This window comes from Rhinopithecus roxellana, chromosome 4 (assembly GCF_007565055.1).
Source record: "Rhinopithecus roxellana isolate Shanxi Qingling chromosome 4, ASM756505v1, whole genome shotgun sequence".
NCBI lineage: Eukaryota > Metazoa > Chordata > Mammalia > Primates > Cercopithecidae > Rhinopithecus > Rhinopithecus roxellana.
Genome location: NC_044552.1, coordinates 129205155 through 129225153, shown reverse-complemented (window position 1 = coordinate 129225153; position 19999 = coordinate 129205155). Strand labels below are relative to the sequence as shown.

General features: G+C 35.1%; 1 protein-coding gene across 9 annotated transcripts in view; it reads right to left on the bottom strand.

Annotated features, from left to right (window-relative positions):
- The window catches only part of ECHDC1 (ethylmalonyl-CoA decarboxylase 1), a 60026-nt gene that overhangs the window by 23351 nt on the left and 16676 nt on the right, over nucleotides 1-19999 (bottom strand). For 7 of the 9 annotated variants that reach the window (XM_030928212.1, XM_030928214.1, XM_030928218.1 and 4 more), the window contains 2 exons: nucleotides 10378-10430; nucleotides 8749-8829 (listed from right to left, as the gene is read on the bottom strand). In XM_030928212.1, coding sequence (XP_030784072.1) covers nucleotides 8749-8829; nucleotides 10378-10430 — 134 coding nt within the window. The remainder of the gene's footprint in view (nucleotides 1-8748; nucleotides 8830-10377; nucleotides 10431-19999) is intronic. The other 2 variants (XM_010366698.2, XM_030928219.1) reach the window with 1 other exon arrangement.

The window sequence follows — 19999 nt, the reverse complement described above, 5'->3', positions numbered from 1 at the left end:
AGTATAAAAAAAAAAAAAAAAAAAGACCAAATGATCTGTTGCGTACCAGAAACACATTTCACCTATAAAGACACACAAAGACTGAAAATAAAGGAATGGAAAAAGATATTCCATGCCAATGAAAACAAAAGGAAAACAGGAGTATCTATATTTATTTCTGACAAAATAGATTTCAAGACAAAAATTGTAAGAAGAGATGAGGAAGGTCACTATATAATGATAAACGGGCCAATTAAGCAAGAGGATATGACAATTTTAAATGTATATGCCACTCATCACTGGAGCACCTGGATATATACAGGAAATATTATTAGAGCTAAAGTGAGAGATAGGCCCCAATACAGTAATAGCTGGAGACTTCAACACTCCACGTTCAGCATTTGATACGGTTTGGATTTGTGTCCTCACCCAAATCCCTTGTAGAATTGTAATCCCTAATGTTGTAGGAGGAGGTGACTGGATTATGGGGGCAGCCTTCCCCCTTGGTGTTCTTGTGATAATGAATGATTTCGCACGAGATCTTGTTTAAGTGTGTAGTACCCTCCCCTTTTTCTTTCTCCTGCTCCAGCCATGTAGGATGTGCCTGCTTCCCCTTCATCTTCTGCCATGACTGTACATTTCCTGAGGATTCCCCAGCCATGCTTCCTGTACAGCCTGTAGGACTGTGAGCAAATTAAACCTCTCTTCTTTATAAATTACCCAGTCTCAGGTAGTTCTTTATATCTATGCAAGAATGGACTAATACAGATCTTCCAGACAAAAAAATCAACAAAGAAACATCAGACTTAATCTGCACTATAGAAACAAATGTACCTAGTAGATATTTATGCAATATTTCATCCAATACCTGGAGAATACACATTCTTTTCCTCAGCACATGGATCATTCTTAAAGGTAGACCATATATGTTTGGTCAAAAAACAAATCTTGAAACATTCAAAAAATTAAAACAATATCAAACATCTTCTGTGATCACAATGGAAACTAGAAATCAATAACAAGAGGAATTTTGGAAACTACACAAATACATGGAAATTAGACAATATGCTCCTGAATGGCCAATGGGTCAATTAAAAAATTAAGAAGGAAACTGAAAATTCTCTTAAAACAAATGATAATGGAAGCATAACATACCAAAGCCTATGGGATACAGCAAAAGCAGTACTAACGGAGTTTATCGCTATAAGTGCCTATATGAAAAAACAAGAAAAATTTCAAATAACCTAAGAATGCATCTTAAAGAACTAGAAAAGCAAGAGCAAGCCAAACCAAAAATTAGTAGAAGAAATACTAAAGATCAGGGCAGAAATAAATGAAATCAAAATTTAAAAAAATATTGACTGGGAGTGGAGGCTCACACCTGTAATGCCAACACTTTGGGAGGCCAAGGTGGGTGGATCACGAGGTCAGGAGTTCGAGACCAGCCTAACTGACATGGTGAAAGCCCATCTCTACTAAAAATACAAAAATTAGCTGGGCATGGTGGCACGCACATGTAATCCCAGCTATTCAGGAGGCTGAGGCAGAGGAATCACCTGAATCTAGCAGGTGGAGTTTGCAGTGAGCTGAGATCACACTGCTGCACTCCAGCCTGGGCAACAGAGCGAGACTCTGTCAAAAAAAGAAAGAAAGAAAAGAAAAGAAATACAAAAGAGCAATGAAACAAAAAGTTGGTTTTTTTGAAAAGTTAAACAAAATTGACAAATCTTTAGCCAGACTAACAAAGAAAAAAAAAGGGGGGGAAATTCCAAATAAATAAAATCAGACATGAAAAAGGAGACATTACAACTAATACTGCAGAAATTCAAGGATTATTAGTGGCTACTATGAGCAACTACATGTCAATAAATTGGGAAATATAGAAGAAATGGACAAATTCCTAGACACATACAACCTAGCAAGATTGAGTAGAAAGAAATCTAAAACCTGAACAGACCAATAACTAGTAAGGAGATTGAAGATGTAATATTGAAGTCTTCCAGTAAAGAAAAACCCAGGATGCAATGGCTTCATTGCTACATTCTGACAAACATTTAAAGAAGAACTAACAGCAATCCCACTCAAACTATTCCAATATTCTGAAAAATAGAGGAGGGGATACTTCCAAACTCATTCTCTGAAGCAAGTATTACCCTGATACCAAACCAGATAAATACATCTCGAAAAAAGAAGACTACAGGCCAATATCTCCAATGAATATTGATGCAAAATCATCAACAAAATACTAGCAAACTGAATTAAACAATACATTAAAAAGATCATTCAACATGACCAAGTGGAATTTATCTCTGGGATGCAAGGATGGTTCAACATACACAAATGAATCAATGTGATACATCATACCAACAGAATGAAGGACAAAAGCTATATAATAATTTGGATTCATGCTGAAAAAGCATTTGATAAAATTCAATATCCCTTCATGATTAAAAAAAAAAAACACACACACACACCAAGAAACTAGGTATAAAAGGAACATGCATCAATATGCTAAACGCCATATATGACAGACCTTCAGTTACTATCATACTGAGTGGGGAAAAGGTGAAAGCCTTCTCTCTAAGATCTACAACGCAACAAGGATGCCTACTTTCACAACTGTTGTTCAACATAGTACTGGAAGTCCTAGCTAGAGCAATCAGACAAGAAAAAGATATAAAGGGCATCCAAATTGGAAAGGAAGAAATCTAATTATCCTTGTTTGTAGATTATACAATCTATGTCTGGAAAAAGCCTAAAGTTGCGAAATAAAAAATCAACATACAAAAAATCAGTAGCTTTTCTATATGTAAACAGTGAACAATTTGAAAAAGATATTAAAAGAGTAATCCCATTTACAATAGCCACACATAAAATTAAATACCTATGAATTAACCAAAGAAGTGAAACATGTCTATAATGAAAACTGTAAAACACCAATGAAAGAAATTGAAGTAGACATCAAAAATGAAAAGATATTCTACGTTCATGGATTGGAAGAAACAACATTGTTAAAATGTCCATTCTACCCAAAGCAATCTAGATATTCAGTGTAATTCTCATCAAAATACCAACGACATTCTTCATATAAATCGAAAAAAAAAATCCTAAAATTTATATGCAACCACAAAAAACACAGAATAGCTAAAACTATCCTCAGCACAAAGAACAGCCCAGGAGAAATCACATTACCTGACTTCAAATTATACTACAGAGCTACAAAAACCAAAATAGCATAAAAACAGACAACCAATGAAACAGAATGGAGAACCCAGAAACCAATCTACAGATACACAGGCAACTCATTTGCAACAAAGGTACCAAGAACATACACTGGAGAAAGCACATTCTCTTCAATAAATGATGCTGGGAAAACTGGATATTTGTATGCACAAGAATGAAGTTAGACCCCTATCTATCACCACATACAAAAATCAAATCAAAGACAAAAAACACCCAGAAAACAAACAACAAAACACACACACACACACACACACACACACACACAAAGGAAAAAATAGATTAAAGACAAATTTAAGACCTCAAACTCTGGAACTACTACCAGAAAACACTGGGGAAAATCTCAGGGTCACTGTACTTGGCAAAAATTTCTTGAGCAATATTCCACAAACTCTTTCTCACATTGTTATTAAGAACTACTTGACACTGGGCAATTTGTGAAGAAAAGAGGTTTAATTGACTCATAGTTCCATAGACTGTATAGGAAGCATGGCTGGGGAGGCCACCGAAAACTTACAATCATGGCAGAAGACGAAGCGGAAGCAGGCATATCTTCACATGACAGAGCAGGAGAGAAAGAGCGAAAGGAGAAGTGCTACACACTTTTAAACCACCAGATCTTGTGAGAACTTACTCACTTATCATGAAAACAGCAAGAGGGAAGTCTGTCCCCATGATTCAATCACCTCCCACCAGACCCCTCCTCCAAAACTGAGGATTACAATTCAGCATGAGATTTGGGTGGGGACACAGAACCAAACCATATCAACAATTGAATTCATAAAGATACAGAATAAAAAGATAATCACCAGAGTCTGGGAAAGGTAGTGTGGAGTTGGCAGGGAGATGGGGATGGTTAATGGGTACAAAAAAAATAGAAAGAATGAATAAGGTCTATTTGACAGAACAGGGTGACTGTAGTCAATACTATAATAATAACTTAATTATACATTTAAAAATAACTAAAAGAGTATAACTGGATTATCTGTAACACAAAGGATAAATGCTTGAGGGGATAGAAACCCCATTTTCCATAATGTGATTATTACATATTGCATGTCTGTAGCAAAACATCTCATGTACTCCATATATACATACATACATCTACTATGTTAAAAATTTAAAAAAAAAAAAAAATTGTTTTCAACCCTCATGGTTGGCTTTCCACCCTCATGAAGATTTAAGGAGTTCAAGACTTCAGTGAAGGAAATAACTGCAGACGTGATGGAAGTAGCAAGACAACTGGAATTAGAAGTAGAGCCTGAAGATGTGACCAAATTGCTGCAATCTCATGATAAAACATGAATATATGAGGAGTGGCTTCTTATGGATGAACAAAATATGTGGTTTCTTAAGATGGAATCTATTTTTGGTGCAGATGCTGTGAACATTGTTGAAATGACAACAAGGATTTAGAATATTACATAAATTTATATTTGAAAAATCAATGGCAGAAAGAAGTTCTACTATAGGTAAAATGCCATCAAACAGCACTGCATGCTACACAGAAATCTTTTGTGAAAGAAGAGCCAATCGGTCAACAAACTTCATTGTTGTTTTAGTTTAAGAAATTGCCACATCCACCTCAATCATCAGGAAGCACCACTCTGATCAGTTAGCAGCCATCAAAATTGAGGCAAAATTCCCCACCAGATTACATCTCGGTGAAGGCTCAGATGCTTGGTAGCATTTCTCAGCAATAAATTACCTATTAATTAAGATAGATGCATTGTTTTTTCAAATATAAGGCTATTGCATACTTAACAGACTACAGCATAGTGTACACATAACTTTTATACACACTAGGAAACAAAAAAATTTGTGTGATTCACTTTATTGTGATATTAACTTTATGGGGTAGTCTGGAAGAAACCAAACCTGTAATATCTCTGAGTTATGCCTGTACCAAGATGGCAGATTTAAACCCAATTTTATCAATACAACATTGGCTATATATATGGAACAAACACTCCAATTAAAAGGCAGAAATTGTCATTCTGAATAAAAAAGCAAAACCGTAGTATATGTTGTCTACTAGAATCTACTTTGAACAAGGCAGCCAAGTTAAAGATGAAAGGACAGAAGAAGAAGATACACTACAGAAATCTTAACCATAAGAAAACTGGGGGCCAGGCATGGTGGCTCACACCTGTAATCCCAGCAGTTTGAAGGCCATGGGGGGGATCATGAGGTCAGGAGTTCGAGACCAGCCTGGCCAACATGGTGAAACCCCGTCTCTACTAAAAGTACAAAAATTAACCAGGAGTGGTGGCGGGCACCTGTAATTGCAGCTACTCAGGAGGTTCAGGCAGGAGAATTGCTTGAACCCAGGAGGCAGAGGTTGTAGTGAGCTGAGATCATGCCATTGAGCTCCAGCCTAGGTGACAGAGACTCTGTCTCAAAAAAACAAAAAGAACGAAAGAAAGAAAATTGGGATGGCTATATTTATATCCGAAAAAACAGACCTTGACTGAATCCTGGGCCAGAAAAAAAAAAAAAAAAACTAGTATGATAACTGAAAAAAACTGAATGAGGTCTGTAGATTAATTACAAGTATTGAATCAATGTTAATTTTCCCGTAATTGCACTGTGGCTACATATGATACTAACATTTGGGGAAACTGATTGAAAGGTATGTGGGAGTTACATGTATGATTTCTGCAAGTTTGTCATAAGTGTATAGTTAGTGCAAATGAGAAGTTGAAAACATTTTAGAACTCAAATTTCTGCTCTTCCAAAGATACTACTAATAAAAAAACAACTCACAGGCTGTGAGAAAGTATTCTTGCTCCTAAGGCTGTGGATAGTATTTAGTATTACAGTCGAGATAGACATAGACACACGAGCATACTTCACCTCTGCTACTATAATTATTGCTATCCCAAGGAATTTTATACAGAATATATAAAAAACTCCTACAGTTCAATAATAATAAGACAAATCAATTTTTTTTAAAGAGTCAAATGATTTGAAGCAACAAAGAAGAAGATATATCTAATGGCCAATAAACACAAGATCCTCAACACGAGTCACTGTGGAAATTCAAATCTGAAATCACAATGAGCTCTCACAATGGTTCCTGCCCATCAAACGGCTAAATCTAAACAGCTTGACAGTGAGTACCACATGTTGGTACTCCATGTGGTGCAGCTGGAACTTTCTTCCATTGCTTATGAGAATAAAAATTATACAACCCACCTAGAAAATATAAGAAACCAATATATTTGCTGCTTAAGTTAAACATACACTTACACTTACCGTATCATCCCAGCAATTCCACTCTTAGATTTTCACCCAAAAGATATGACAACATATGCCCACACAAATACTTACACATGAATGTTCACAACAGCTTTATTTATAATAGGCCAAAACCAGAAATAGCTCATATGCCCATTAATGTATGACACTTACTGTGCTACATAGGCATAGAAAGCAATATTACTAAGCAATAAGATGAACAAACCACTGAAAAATGCAAAAATAGATAAATCTCAGAAACAAACTTGAATATCCACATAATAAAATACTTTCCAACATTAAAAAGGAACAAAGTATTCATATGTGGTACAACATGGATGACTCTCAAAATAATTATACTGAATTAAAGAAGGCACACATTAAAAAGTACATACTCTATGAAATATATTTATGTAAAATTCTTTTTTAAAAATCTATTTCAAATGAGAAAGTGATCAGTGTTTACCTTGGTGGGAACTGACTGGGAAGAGGTATACGAAAACATACAGACAGGGGTGATAAAAATGTTCTCAATCTTGATTGTGGAGGTGGTTACATGGATGTATATATTCATCAAAATCCATTTACACCATACAATTAAAATGCATTCATTTTATTGTATATAATTTGTAGCTCAATAAATTTAATTTTTTATTTAATTTTTTTTTTTTTTTTTTTGAGACAGAGTCTCACTCTGTTGCCCAGGCTGGAGTGCAACAGTGTGATCTTGGCTCACTGCAACCTCCACCTCCCAGGTTCAAGCAATCCTTCTGCCTCAGCCTCCCAGGTTGTGGGACTACAGACAGGCATGTGCCACCACACCTGGCTAATTTTCTGTATTTTCAGTAGAGATAGGGTTTCACCATGTTGGCCAGGCTGGTCTCGAACTCCTGACCTCAGGTGATCCACCCGTTTCAGCCTCCCAAAGTGCTGGGACTATAGGCATGAGTCACCATGCCAGGCCTAAAAATGTTTTAAATGTACAACATGACGTTTTGAAATATCTAGAGCATTACACGCCAGCACAGAACAACTTTCTCTTCAGTGTCTGAAAGTGAGACAAAAAGTTTACTAGAAGTCTTCTCTTAATGTATACTCCAATATTTTTCTTAGCTAGGGTCAAGCGTATAATGAATTTTTTTTTTTTAAATGGCAAGGACAGGGTTAGCCCAAAGACTGAAAAACATTCCAAATGAAAAGACAATGAGTTTCAAAGTATGCCAGAATGTTACCATACTGGCATTGGTAAGAGACAGTTGTATAAGGTAATCTTAAAACTCTAAGCCAGAATATTATGTGAATACTTATGTAAACTTTAGGTTAAACATTATGCTAAAACCTATATATTCACTATCTTATTTAAATCTATTTATAAATATTTAAGGGAGATACTTCCATTTTATAGATAAAGAAACTAAGATGAAGATAGGTAAAATACTTGCTCAAAGTCAAACAGGTAAAAGTGGCAAACTGGGATTCAGCCTAGGTCTACCTGACATCAGTGCTCAGGCTCTTTACTGATTTTACCTCTAATTATGCTATATATACTACCTTTTGCATTATAAAGAGGCTCCAGTGTGTGAGCCTGTACAGATAACTTACGGAGCATTGTACTGGTCTCCTTATAGCTAGCTGTGTTAGTAGGCCTCGGGAATGGTACTGAGAAAGCAGTTTAGATGTCTAAAGCATTAGATTTTACAAAATGTCATTTCTATATAATACAGCTATCAAATACTGAAAATAATTATAGGGACTGAAGAGCTATTGGTCCCAAAGAACTTTCTCCATCTTTATTCCCTAATCTTCCCAAAAGTCCCACAAAGTTGCTATAAATCACAGCAGAAAGAAGACAAAGGGATCTCAGAAAATCTCTTTTTATTGGGGAGAAAACAGCTACAGCAGTCTCTCTTTCTGCATTCTATTTTTCTTTTTTAACGCTGCTCACCTTTGTTTGTATAATTCTTTTGGATTTTAAAGTTTCATATATTTCCTTAGCTTTCCTTCCAGGAGTTTTGCTAATATGGATTTGCTCTATTCAAAATCTTAAAACCTTGTGTTTTGTTAATTTTTTGAAAATGCATAGTAATGAAGTGATCATGAAGTTATATTAGATAAAAATTATCTACTTTAATGACTGACAAAAAGAAAATATTCAAAAAAGAAAATATTCAAAAAAGAAAATAGGTTTATCCTATTTTAAGAATATATAAAATATTGATATTAAGACAAAAATGAATTAGAGCAAGTTAATTATATTTGTGCAAGAAATTCATGCAATTTTCATCCTACCTGAAATCACATGCTGTGGTAAATTCTGCTCCTCCACCCAATGCCCAACCTTGAACCAGCGCAACACTTATTATAGGAAGTCTGTATATTGAAGAAAAAACTGATGTTATAATTTTTAATTTCAATATTCACTTACAAATGTTATTTTTAAAAAATCTTAAAATGCAGCGGAAACGAAATATTGCAGTCTTCATAAAAACAAACACATATCAAAGGATAGCAGAAGTCTGAACCTTTACATCATGAGAAGAAAAACAGTATAATACTAAAGATATAGTAGTTCACAATAAATGCCATGTAAGTTCATCAAAATACCTCCTTGAATCATTACATATTTTTAGGCTACAGCCATATTGCAACTTACTCCCAAATAAATGGATGCTTTTGTCTAATTTATAGCTCCTGGAACTTCTCAGCAGCAGTGGTTCTTCAGAATAATTCTATGTGATATTATCTTTGTCCATTTTTATTGGTATCAGGTTAAAAGTTGGAAAATCAAGGCTATATCCAAAGGTTTGAAATGTGTTACATAAGACAGAGCTCCAAAACTGTGTTATGAAGGTTCCTTCAAAAATCAACTCATTGTTGCCTGAAATAATCCACATACTAATCCTATATAAAGGCATGATTTTGCGGTAAAAATAAATCTTTTACCTTTCCTGTCTGCAAAGACCCACTTTGCAGGGGTGTGTGAATACAAGGTAAATCTAAAAAGTTTTGCAAGTATGGAATTTTTGTAGGTTCTAACCTACAATGCAAAGGTTCAGGTCTAAACTAATTGAAAATTTCCTAATATACACCGCTCCTATGTAGAAAGATTTAAAAAAAATAGTAACTTTTCAGATTTATGTAAGAAAAAGTCAAATGCAATAGGAAAAGAGAGGTGAACAGGGGTTAAGAAAATGAAGATACTATTTTAGAATAGTAATGTTATGATTCTATTACTCCCTCTAGACTCTCAGATACAATGAGTACCAAAAATACAGCAGTGCCCAATTAATAACCTTGCTTAAATAAGAATTTTCTTAGTTTTCATAATTTTAAATTTGTCTACATTTGGAATGTGAAAGTAAAAAGCTAACCAGCCAAAACATGTCACAGTTTGTAACCTCAAACATACCTTGACAGGCCAAGAAGAATTTTTCCTCTTTGCTTCTTTATCTAGGTACAAAGTCAATTCATCTTCCTCAGAAAGCTGTATAAACTTTCCAATCCATAGTTCTTTCTCTCATCTCCGGATACAGACCACTTCACTACACATTCTACTAATTTGGAATGTTAGGTAACCTTTATGTGTCACATATAGATCAGTGTCTTTATTATTCTGCTCTAATACCAGTATTTAACTTTCCTAATTATCTACTCCTAAATACAGCTAGTTATATGAGCTCTTTAGGGGTTATGTCTTAAATTCTTCTTATCTTTCATTTCTTTTATTTTTAAAATACATATGTATATACTTCATTAACATGTAATTGATTATCTTCTGTAGCACAAAAAATAGGACATTATTAGAATAGATGTAATTTTAAAATTAGCTATTATTTCTTAACTAGTGCAAATAATAGAATAGTAAAAAGCTATTTTTGGTCTTTTAGAAATCGTGTTTTAAAAAGAAGGATGCATTACCTCATAAATCTTGTTAAGGTGTTTTGCATGAACATGCATACAGCCATTCCATCCTTTAAATAAAAATAAGCAGAAACACAAAGGTATAATGCAAATATATTACATTAAATTTTTTAAATTAAGTTTTTACAAAGTAATGAAGCCAAAAATATGTATTTTTTAAACAATGATGTTTCCATTTAAAACTCTTTGATGTTGTCTGAAATGCAAATAATGCTGTATTTGACTCTGTTGACATCCTAGGGCTCCTTGAGCTCAGCTTTGCATGAAGTATTAGCAAAGATGTAGGGATAAGTGACAGATCATATACTCTAGATCACTATGGAGTTCTACTCAGGGTAATGATGGGGGGAAAGGTGTAAGATATACCCATCTGCTATCCTTAAGATGATAAACTTACCAAAGAAGAAGGGAAAGAAGGGAAAGTGATGTTAAGCTTTGATTTAAAAAAAAAATATATTTCTAAGGCTTTATCTTGGTATTGCCACAACTTATAATTTTCTTAAACAAATTTCCTAAGAGTAGTCCAAACTCATTGCCTTGTCTTTTTTTTAGCTCACATACTTTCTTCAATCCAGTGTAATCTGGCCCTCTGCCTTATCCCAAAATCTCTCCTGAAAAGCTTTTAATAATCTCCTACTTGTCAAATTAAATGACTTTTCCTTATTCATCTTTTCTCTCTTCATAACACATAGTACCTTTCTTTAATCAGTTTCTTCATTCTTATATTTGCTCTCACTTTCTAGCAACATTTTACACTCCAGATTCTCTTATTTCTTTGTTTGCTGTTTTCCAGTCTTCTTCCTTGACTCTTCTTATCCAACTAATCCCCTAAATCCATGCAGTTTTAAAAATCCAATCCATGATTTACTCACTTCTTTATTTATAATTTCTTTTTTTTTTTTTTTGGAAGTCTCATCTACTTCCATATAAAGTGCTAAAATCTACTAGACATTTTCACATTCTGATAGCACCTCAAACTCAGCACAGCAAAACCAAATGAGTGTAAAAGAACTGAGTTTGAATCCTAGTGCTGCCATTTAATAACAACATGAACTTAAGCGAGTCATGACTATGTAATTCAGTTTCCTCATCCATAAGAAATGAGAAATTTTTAAAAAATTTGCACTATTTGACTTAAAGGATGTTTAGAAAGATGAAAATATACCTAGAAACTCTGTAAAATATTGCATAAGAGTTCTGTGTTAGTGGAAAAAGTTAGTGTAAGAGTTCTGAGCTAGTGGTCAATAAGGCTCAGAATTCTGGTACTATGTTTGACTTTCCTATTTCACAATTCTCCCACACTCAGTTAGTTACCAAGTACTTCTCCTTGGATATTCCTTAGAAATATTTCAAATATCGATCCCTTCTTTTATAGTTCCGCTGCTGTTGCATTAGTTCATAGCTGTGTTACTCAAGCCTTGATTAGTACAATAAGATGGCTTTGTTTTCTCCCACCCAAGGACTAATCAGACCCGACACCGATTAACTTCCAAGATTGGCAAGATTGGGTGCATTCAGGGTGGTATGGCCGGAGACAAGCTTTGCTTCCTCACTGATTTCTGTATTTAATTTCTTTTTCCTCTTAAATATAATCTTCCATCCTGCTACCTAATAATCCTTCCTGTAGGATGATGATGTCTTATAGAATACAACCTAAATTTCTTGGCAAGACCACCTGATTCCAAATTATCTTATCAACTTTGACTACCATACCCCTCATCCAAGCATCCTAATTTCACCACACAAACTATTTGCCATCCCTCTAACACCTTACACTTATTGTGGCTCCTGTGTCTTTGCTTTCATCATTCCTACTAGTTGGAGTAGGCTGTCTTTCTCTTTACCTATTTCAAGGAATGCCCAGATCATATATTTTTCTATCAAGATTTTCTAAATCTCACAATAACAATTTTCTCTTTTGTGTTTCCATAGTATTTTTATTTTTATGCCTTAATTATAGTACTTATAAATTGTGTTGTATGAATATGTGTTTAGATGCATTATCAGACACATCATCTCTACAAGATGGAGACTAGAGAACATAATAAGAAGTTCTCAATAATTTTGCCAGAGATACAGAAATACAACAACTATCAAAGTATAAGTATTATAAAAAGTGCTTGAACAAACTGAAAAGAGTGTCAAAGAAGAAATTATTCATTTCAGTTCGGATGGGGGTAGTTAGAGAGGCTTTAGAGAGGAGAAGGGAAGGTGGCATTTGCTAGGTCTAGACAGTAAGTCCCTTGATGGTGATAGTATGCCTTCTCCCTCCTCAGATGCTAGTAAAATGTTTTGCACATAGTAAGTGTTTGTTGAACTTAACAAAATTAGATGAATTTTAGATGGAGAACTATGTTGATTTATAAAACAAATGCAGTCAAGAAAAAGTAAAAGCCAATGTGGAAGGAATTTCCTAATCCAAAGCTGTTGTCAGGAAGATCAGTGTATCTCACAAAGTGATGAGAAAATTAACACAGGTACAAAGAGCTAAAAAGTTTTCAAAGTGAACCGGTTTATCCTCTGCTAAAAACCTTTCCAATAAAACCTGTTCTATTACCTACATCAAATAATTTTAATATGCATATTTGCTCTTGCTAGATTTAGATTACTTAAAATTCCAATGAAGTATATAGAATTGGTAGAAATAAAGGTGAAGCGAGTATTAGCCTGTGTACTATTACAATTTTCATTCAAAAGACAAAAGGCACACACTAAAAATGTCTATTAGAAGCCGTATGAAATAAATGGTTAGGACAACAGTTTCTAAAGCCAATCTGCCTAGGTTTGAATTTGGGCTCTAGCATTTTCTAATTAGTTTGACTTTGCCTAACCTGCTTAACCTCTCTGTCCTACAGTCTCTTACCTGCAAATTGTGCTAACAGTAGTACCTATTTTATTAAGGGAGCTAGTAATGATTAAGTAAGTTATGGCACCAAATGAGGTTAGAACAGTGACATATAGTAAGAGAATAAAAGTTATCTATCATTATTATTAATATTACTAACAATACTGGCAATAGATAATGAGTATGTTTTGGTTTTAAGTGTATCATAAAACAGAAGTTTAAGCAGTATTGGCCAACATGCCCTAGAGATAAGAAAAATTTCATTAAATTTGTCCCCCAAAGTTATTAAACCCACAATGGTTAAATGCTCTGTCCTCTCACTGGGTTGAAGAAAGCAAACAAGCCAGTAAGAGATACCTGTGATAGAGTAAGCTGTGGGTGAGGAACCAATAAAAAGCTAGACCTGCTCTAATGTATAAAAGCTGGAAGCTGAGACTAAACTAAACAAGGTTTTGAAAGTTTCTGCAGACAGTGATATTTTCATGCTATCTGGATGATACCTGAGATCCAACCCTACTCTTCTAGATCCTTCTCATAAACAAGGATAAGAAGAACAATGCTCAGCCAAAATGCCAGAAGGAAGGATTAACATCATATTTACTCTAAGCCATGTTTACAGTGGAAAAATGCCCAGCCTGTAGAAGTATCTTATTTAGAAACATAAATAAGCCTCTTTCTTAAGTGTTTATTATATGGATTTATTAATTTCCTCAAAATACACGGAAGGGTTTAGAGAAAATTAAAATAGCTTGTCTTTTTTTTTTTTTTTTTTTTTTTTTTTTTTTTTAGCTAGTGTATTGCTCTGTCACCCAGGCTGAAGTGCAGTGGTGTGATCTCGACTCACTACAACCTCCGCCTTCTGGGTTCAAGTGATTCTCCTGCCTCAGCCTCCTGAGTAGCTGGGATTACTGGCACCTGCCATCATGGCCAAGTAATTTTTGTATTTGTAGTAGAAACAGGTTTCACTATGTTAGCCAGGCTGGTCTCGAACTCCTGACCTCAGGTGATCTGTCCACCTCGGCCTCCCAAAGTGCTGGGATTACAGGTGTGAGCTACTGTGCTTGGCCGCTTGTCTATAAATTAATCAGGGTATGGAACTGTACGATAGTAGTAGCAAACACATGAAGTTAGACAAGAACTTTGAGGTCACTGTAGAAATATAAGCAACAGAGATCTAAGGAACAACAGATTGGGAGAAAAGTAACAAGGAAAGTTAAGGGACAAAGGAGGATACGGATTAAGAACAGAAAGGTTTCTAAATGCCACACTTTTCCTTGAGACATTATACCCATCCATTGCAGACTAAGTAGGTTTTGTTTCCCTACATTCTAAAGCTTATAACTGCACTTTGATTACATATTCCGTCTGAAAAGAAACTTCTTGCAGCCTACAGGACATCTGTGGCATCAAATCCAAGTCTTAATATTTAAATATTTTTTTTCTACTTTACTCCTTTGTCTTTCCCATACATAACTTTTCAGCAGGGTTAATCTTTGTGTTATCCTAGAGGATCTCCTGGCATCTACCATCTGAACCAAGAATTACCTGCCTAATAGGGACAGTTGGAGCTCTTTTCTCGCACAATAAACAAAGCACACCAAGATGCAACCAACTTCTTATGGGATCAGTTACACTTAAAAAAAAAAGTGGAATAATAGATAACAAATATAGTAAAATGTTGATAGGCTTGATGCTCTTATGAGTACATGAGGGTTTCACTGTATTAGTCTCTGCTTTTACCCATATTTGGTAATTTACATTAATAAAAAGCTTTTGAAAACTGAACACATACAATAGTAAAAACATCAAAATAATTATATTTTTATGATAAAACAGCCATTTAATAATCACTTCCAAGCATTTTATTACAATTAGAAGGAATTATAATCTAGTTGCTAAAACTGTCATATATTTCAGTTATCTCATCATCCTCAGAAAGCAAATTCACCAAATTAAGTAGATGCTAGTGATGCATCTGTAACAACAAAGAGTAAGTATTTGGATAAAGAAGAGCCTCACTGACAAACTGTTTACAACTTAAAGTCATGGTAAGTTTCAGAATGTTTCAGCTATGAGGGGGAGATGCAATTACATATTCCAGCTGTAACTCATATAAAATACATGTATGAGCCTCAAAAGTCCTGAGGTCATTTTAAATTTCAGCTTTACACAGATTTATAGTTCCTTCTCAAGTATATAGGAATATAGTTTATAGGAAACATGGAAATATCAGGAACTTTACATAAACTACTTCTAGTTCTTGTTAATTTTACAATCATAACGTGATAAACACACCCCATATGTATTACTGCAATTCTTGTATGTATTGTTACATACAGTTCTTACACGTATTGTTACAATTCTTAAAATTATCCATAAATATTCAAAGTGCTTATTTTTATGCTATATATTTCTTATACTGTGACTTCAGGGATTTCATAAAAGGATAATAAAGAATTCATCTACCTTATAAAATGCTTTAAATAGCCAGGCGTCGGGCCGGGTGCAGTGGCTCATGCCTGTAATCCTAGCACTTTGGAAGGCTGAGGCAGGTGGATCACCTGAGGTCAGGAGTTCGAGACCAGCCTGGCCAAAATGGTGAAACCCCCATCTCTACTAAAAATACAAAAATTAGCCAGGTGTGGTGGCGGGTGTCTGTAATCCCAGCTACTTGGGAGGCTGAGGCAGGAAAGTTGCTTGAACCCAGGAGGTGGAGATTGCAGTGAGCCGAGATCACACCACTGCACTCCAACCTGGGCGACAGAGCCAGACTCCGTCTCAAAACAAACAAAAAAAACCAGCCAGGCCTGGTGGTTCATGTCTGTAATCCTGGCACTTTGTTAGGTGGAAGAGGGCAGATCCCTTGAGGTCAGGAGTTTGAGACCAGCCTGTCCAACATGGTGAAAACCTGTTTCTACTAAAAACACAAAAATTAGCTGGGCATGGTGGCCCATGCCTGTAATCCCAGCTACTTGGGAGGCTGAGGCAGGAGAATCACCTGAACCTGAGAGGCAGAGGTTGCAGTGAGCCGAGATCGCTGCCACTGTACTCCAGTCTGGGTGACAGAGCAAGACTCTGTCTCAATAAAATAAAATGAGATCAATGTTTTAAATAAAATAAGATTCTGATCTGAGTTCTAAGCACACTCATTGCAAAGCAGATTCACAATTACACATTTCCTTGATGAGACTGGCAAATGTATATAGCAACAAGTGACAAACACTTGCAGTAAAACTACTCCTCAGCTGTCAATCAAGATTTACTTCAGGTGTTGAAAAGAGCAGATTACTTGAAGAATGCAGGTACTAGAAGGAATAAACTTTACTAAGTGATTCCTTATTTGAAGCTGGAATAAAAACTCTCTCCATGTTTTCCTGCATGACTTATGCCAGACTAATGATGTATATATACTACATATATATAATGATGTATATATAAAGCAATGAGCATGTTTCCACTTCCATCTTTACATATATAGAAAAAGAATAGTGGCCACAAGATCTAAAGAGGCAGAAACAACCTTCTAACTAGAAGAAAATAAGAAAGTAAAATAACCCTTCACCTTTTTAGAGATGTTTTCCTAACCAGCATCTATCAAACCCACAAGAGTCTATTATATTATTCTGTCTTTAACAGTGTCTTTCATGAACTAAGGTGAACAGTGATACAACCATTCGAGAGATGAAAAATACATATATATAGGTTGAGCTACGAAAATCTGAAATCTAAAAGCTCCAAAATCTAAAACTTTTTGAGTGCTGACATGATACTATAAGTGGAAAATTCCACAGCTGCCCTCATGTACACAAACTTTGTTTCATGTAAAAATTATTGAAAACACTATATAAAATTACCTTTAGGCTGTGTATTTAAGGTGTATATGAAATATAAGTGAATTTTTTGTTTAAAGTTGGGTTCCATTCCCAGAATATCTCATTATATATATATATATACATATGCAAATACTCCAAAATCTGAAAAAATGTAAAATTTGAAATACTTACAGTTCCAAGCATTTTGGATAAGGGATACTCAATCTGTATAATCGAATGACTTGCAGGTGACACAGCTAATAATTAGATCTTGGGGGAAAAAAATCTGTCTTTTCAAATTTCCAGCTTAGTGCTATAACCATTCAGATACATCACAAATTTAAATCTAGTGAAGTGCTACAAATTGTGCATCATCTCATTAATAATGTTTATTAATCTCAAGATCTTTGAAATAAAAATAATAGCTACCTTTTTCAGATACAGCGCTAGTAGGCACTTTATATATATTATCTTGAATCCTCACAATAGCTCAGCGAAATATCTACAATAATCCTCATTTATAGATTAGGAAAATAAGATTTAGAAAGATTAAGTGACTTGCCTAATCACTTAGCCAGAAAGTATTGAAACCAGCTTTCAAATCCAAGTTTATCAAAGCCAGTGTTCTGATTATCTGAAAGATTCTTTCTCACATATGCAAATAATAATCATATATTACATACAATGGTATGAGACTTGTGCAATATCATGAAAACTTTATTACCCACCTACAGCTCACATCTATAATTAAATGGAAACAAATATTACTTACTTTTTTCCCTTTCTAATTTCATGTCCTTCCTTTTTTTCTCCTAGAATATGTGGTAGAGGGGGAAGGAGCACTGAATTCATGAAAAACAGGTTCCTTGTAAGATTGATAAAGGAAGATGATAGCATTTCTACTCTATCAGGGTAATTCAAAAGCATATTTTTTAAGTTGTTACTACTTCTTGAACTTTACTATGTGCCAGAACTAGGTGCTTTATGTACATACCTCATGTAAAACTTCTTATCACGAGATGCTAAAGAGCTTCCACTTAAAGGCATTCAAATTCTTGCTGATTTTAATGATGACCACCATTGTTCATTGCTAATCTTCCTGTCCTTCACTTTTTTCAGCCCTTCACACTACTGCACCCTAATCTTTAAAAAGCAAAACAAATAAACAACAATAACAAAAGTACTGACTTCATATGACTGCTAAAGGAAAAGTGATGATATTGAATTTGATCTATCATCTTTTTTTTTTTGTTTTTTTTTTGAGACAGAGCCTCACTCTGTCGCCCAGGCTAGAGTGCAGTGGCGCGATCTCGGCTCACTACAAGCTCTGCCTCCTGGATTCACACCATTCTCCTGCCTCAGCCTCCCAAGTAGCTGGGACTACAGGCGCCTGACACCACGCCCAGCTAATTTTTTGTTTTTGTATTTTTGCAGAGATGGGGTTTCACTGTGTAGGCCAGGATGGTCTTGATCTCCTGACCTCGTGATCCGCCCACCTTGGCCTCCCAAAGTGCTGGGATTATAGGCGTGAGCCACTGCACCTGGCTGATCTATCATCTTAATATTACTAATTTATATTACCTATTTAAAATGTTACAGTAGCTCCCTCTAGCTTACAAAGCACTTTAGAATAGCTAACTCAATCCTCAATAGATTTTAGTGAGATAGATTTTATATATCCCATGGAGCTAAGGGTAAGAGGAAGCTGAGCAACTTTCTCATTTAGTTGAGTGGCACTGAGTGGCAGACCTATGTCTAAACCCAAGACTTCTCACTCTGCATTAAGAGCTTTTCTTGATCCTATTATAGTCACAGGTAGGTTCAACTAACCCAGGAATGTGCTATATCAATGTACTTGAAAAAAAGAAACACCTAACACCTAGATCTTAGTTTCTAACACCATCCTCTACCATTTTCCATAACCAGGACTCCTTGAAGAAACTCCTCATTACATAACTGGAGCAGGGAAAATACAAGATTAACTTGGAGTATCTTTTAATACTAGAAAGTAAGGGAATACTCAAAAAACAAAAGGATGTGTCAAAGGAAGACAGGACTTTGGGCCTTTGGTCTTTGGGCTCCCAATGGCCAAAGCTGGAACAATTTGAGCAATAAAATGCATAATGAATATAAAATAAATATCCATGAGTGCATATTAATATAAATAACTGAATAAATAAGCATGTGAATAAATGGGGGAGAAGACCCAAATCCCCCTTACATAAGAATAATGGACATATATGTCCCCCCTCCAGGAGATGGAATTTATGTTCCCTTCCCCCTTGAGTGTAGACTAAACTTAGTGACTTGCTTCCAAGGAGTGGAGTATGGAAAGCAAATTTAAAATAGAGTAACCAGGCAAACACTACCTTGGCCAGATGACCAAGGTTAACATCATTAGTGATAAGTCACCTTGACAGCATATTCCCTTGATGTGATGTGATGAAAATAGAAGCTTACCTCTGGTCTTTCTCTGAGAATCCCACAACCCCAGTCTAATATGAGAAAAACACCAAATTCTATTTGAAGGATATTCTGCAGAATATCTAACCAGTACTCTTCAAAACTGCCAAGGTCATGAAAAACAAGGTAAGCCTGAGAAACTGTCATAGATAAGAGGAATCTGAAACATGACAGCTAAAGGTACTGTGGTATCCCAGATTTGATCCTGAAGCAGAAAAGGGGCACCAGTAGAAAAAGTACTGAAATATGAATGAAGTGTGGAGTTTCTTTTTTCTTTTTTTAACTACTTTGTTGAATTATCATTATCAGGTAAAAAGCTGTACATATTTAATGTATACAACTTGATGAGTCTGTGGATAAGTACACACTCATTAAACCATCACCACCATCAAGGCCCTAGACATATACACTACCTCCCAAAGTTTCCTCCCACCCCTTTTATTATTATTATTAATTTTGTGTGTATATGTAACAAAAACACTCAAGATCAATCCCTGCC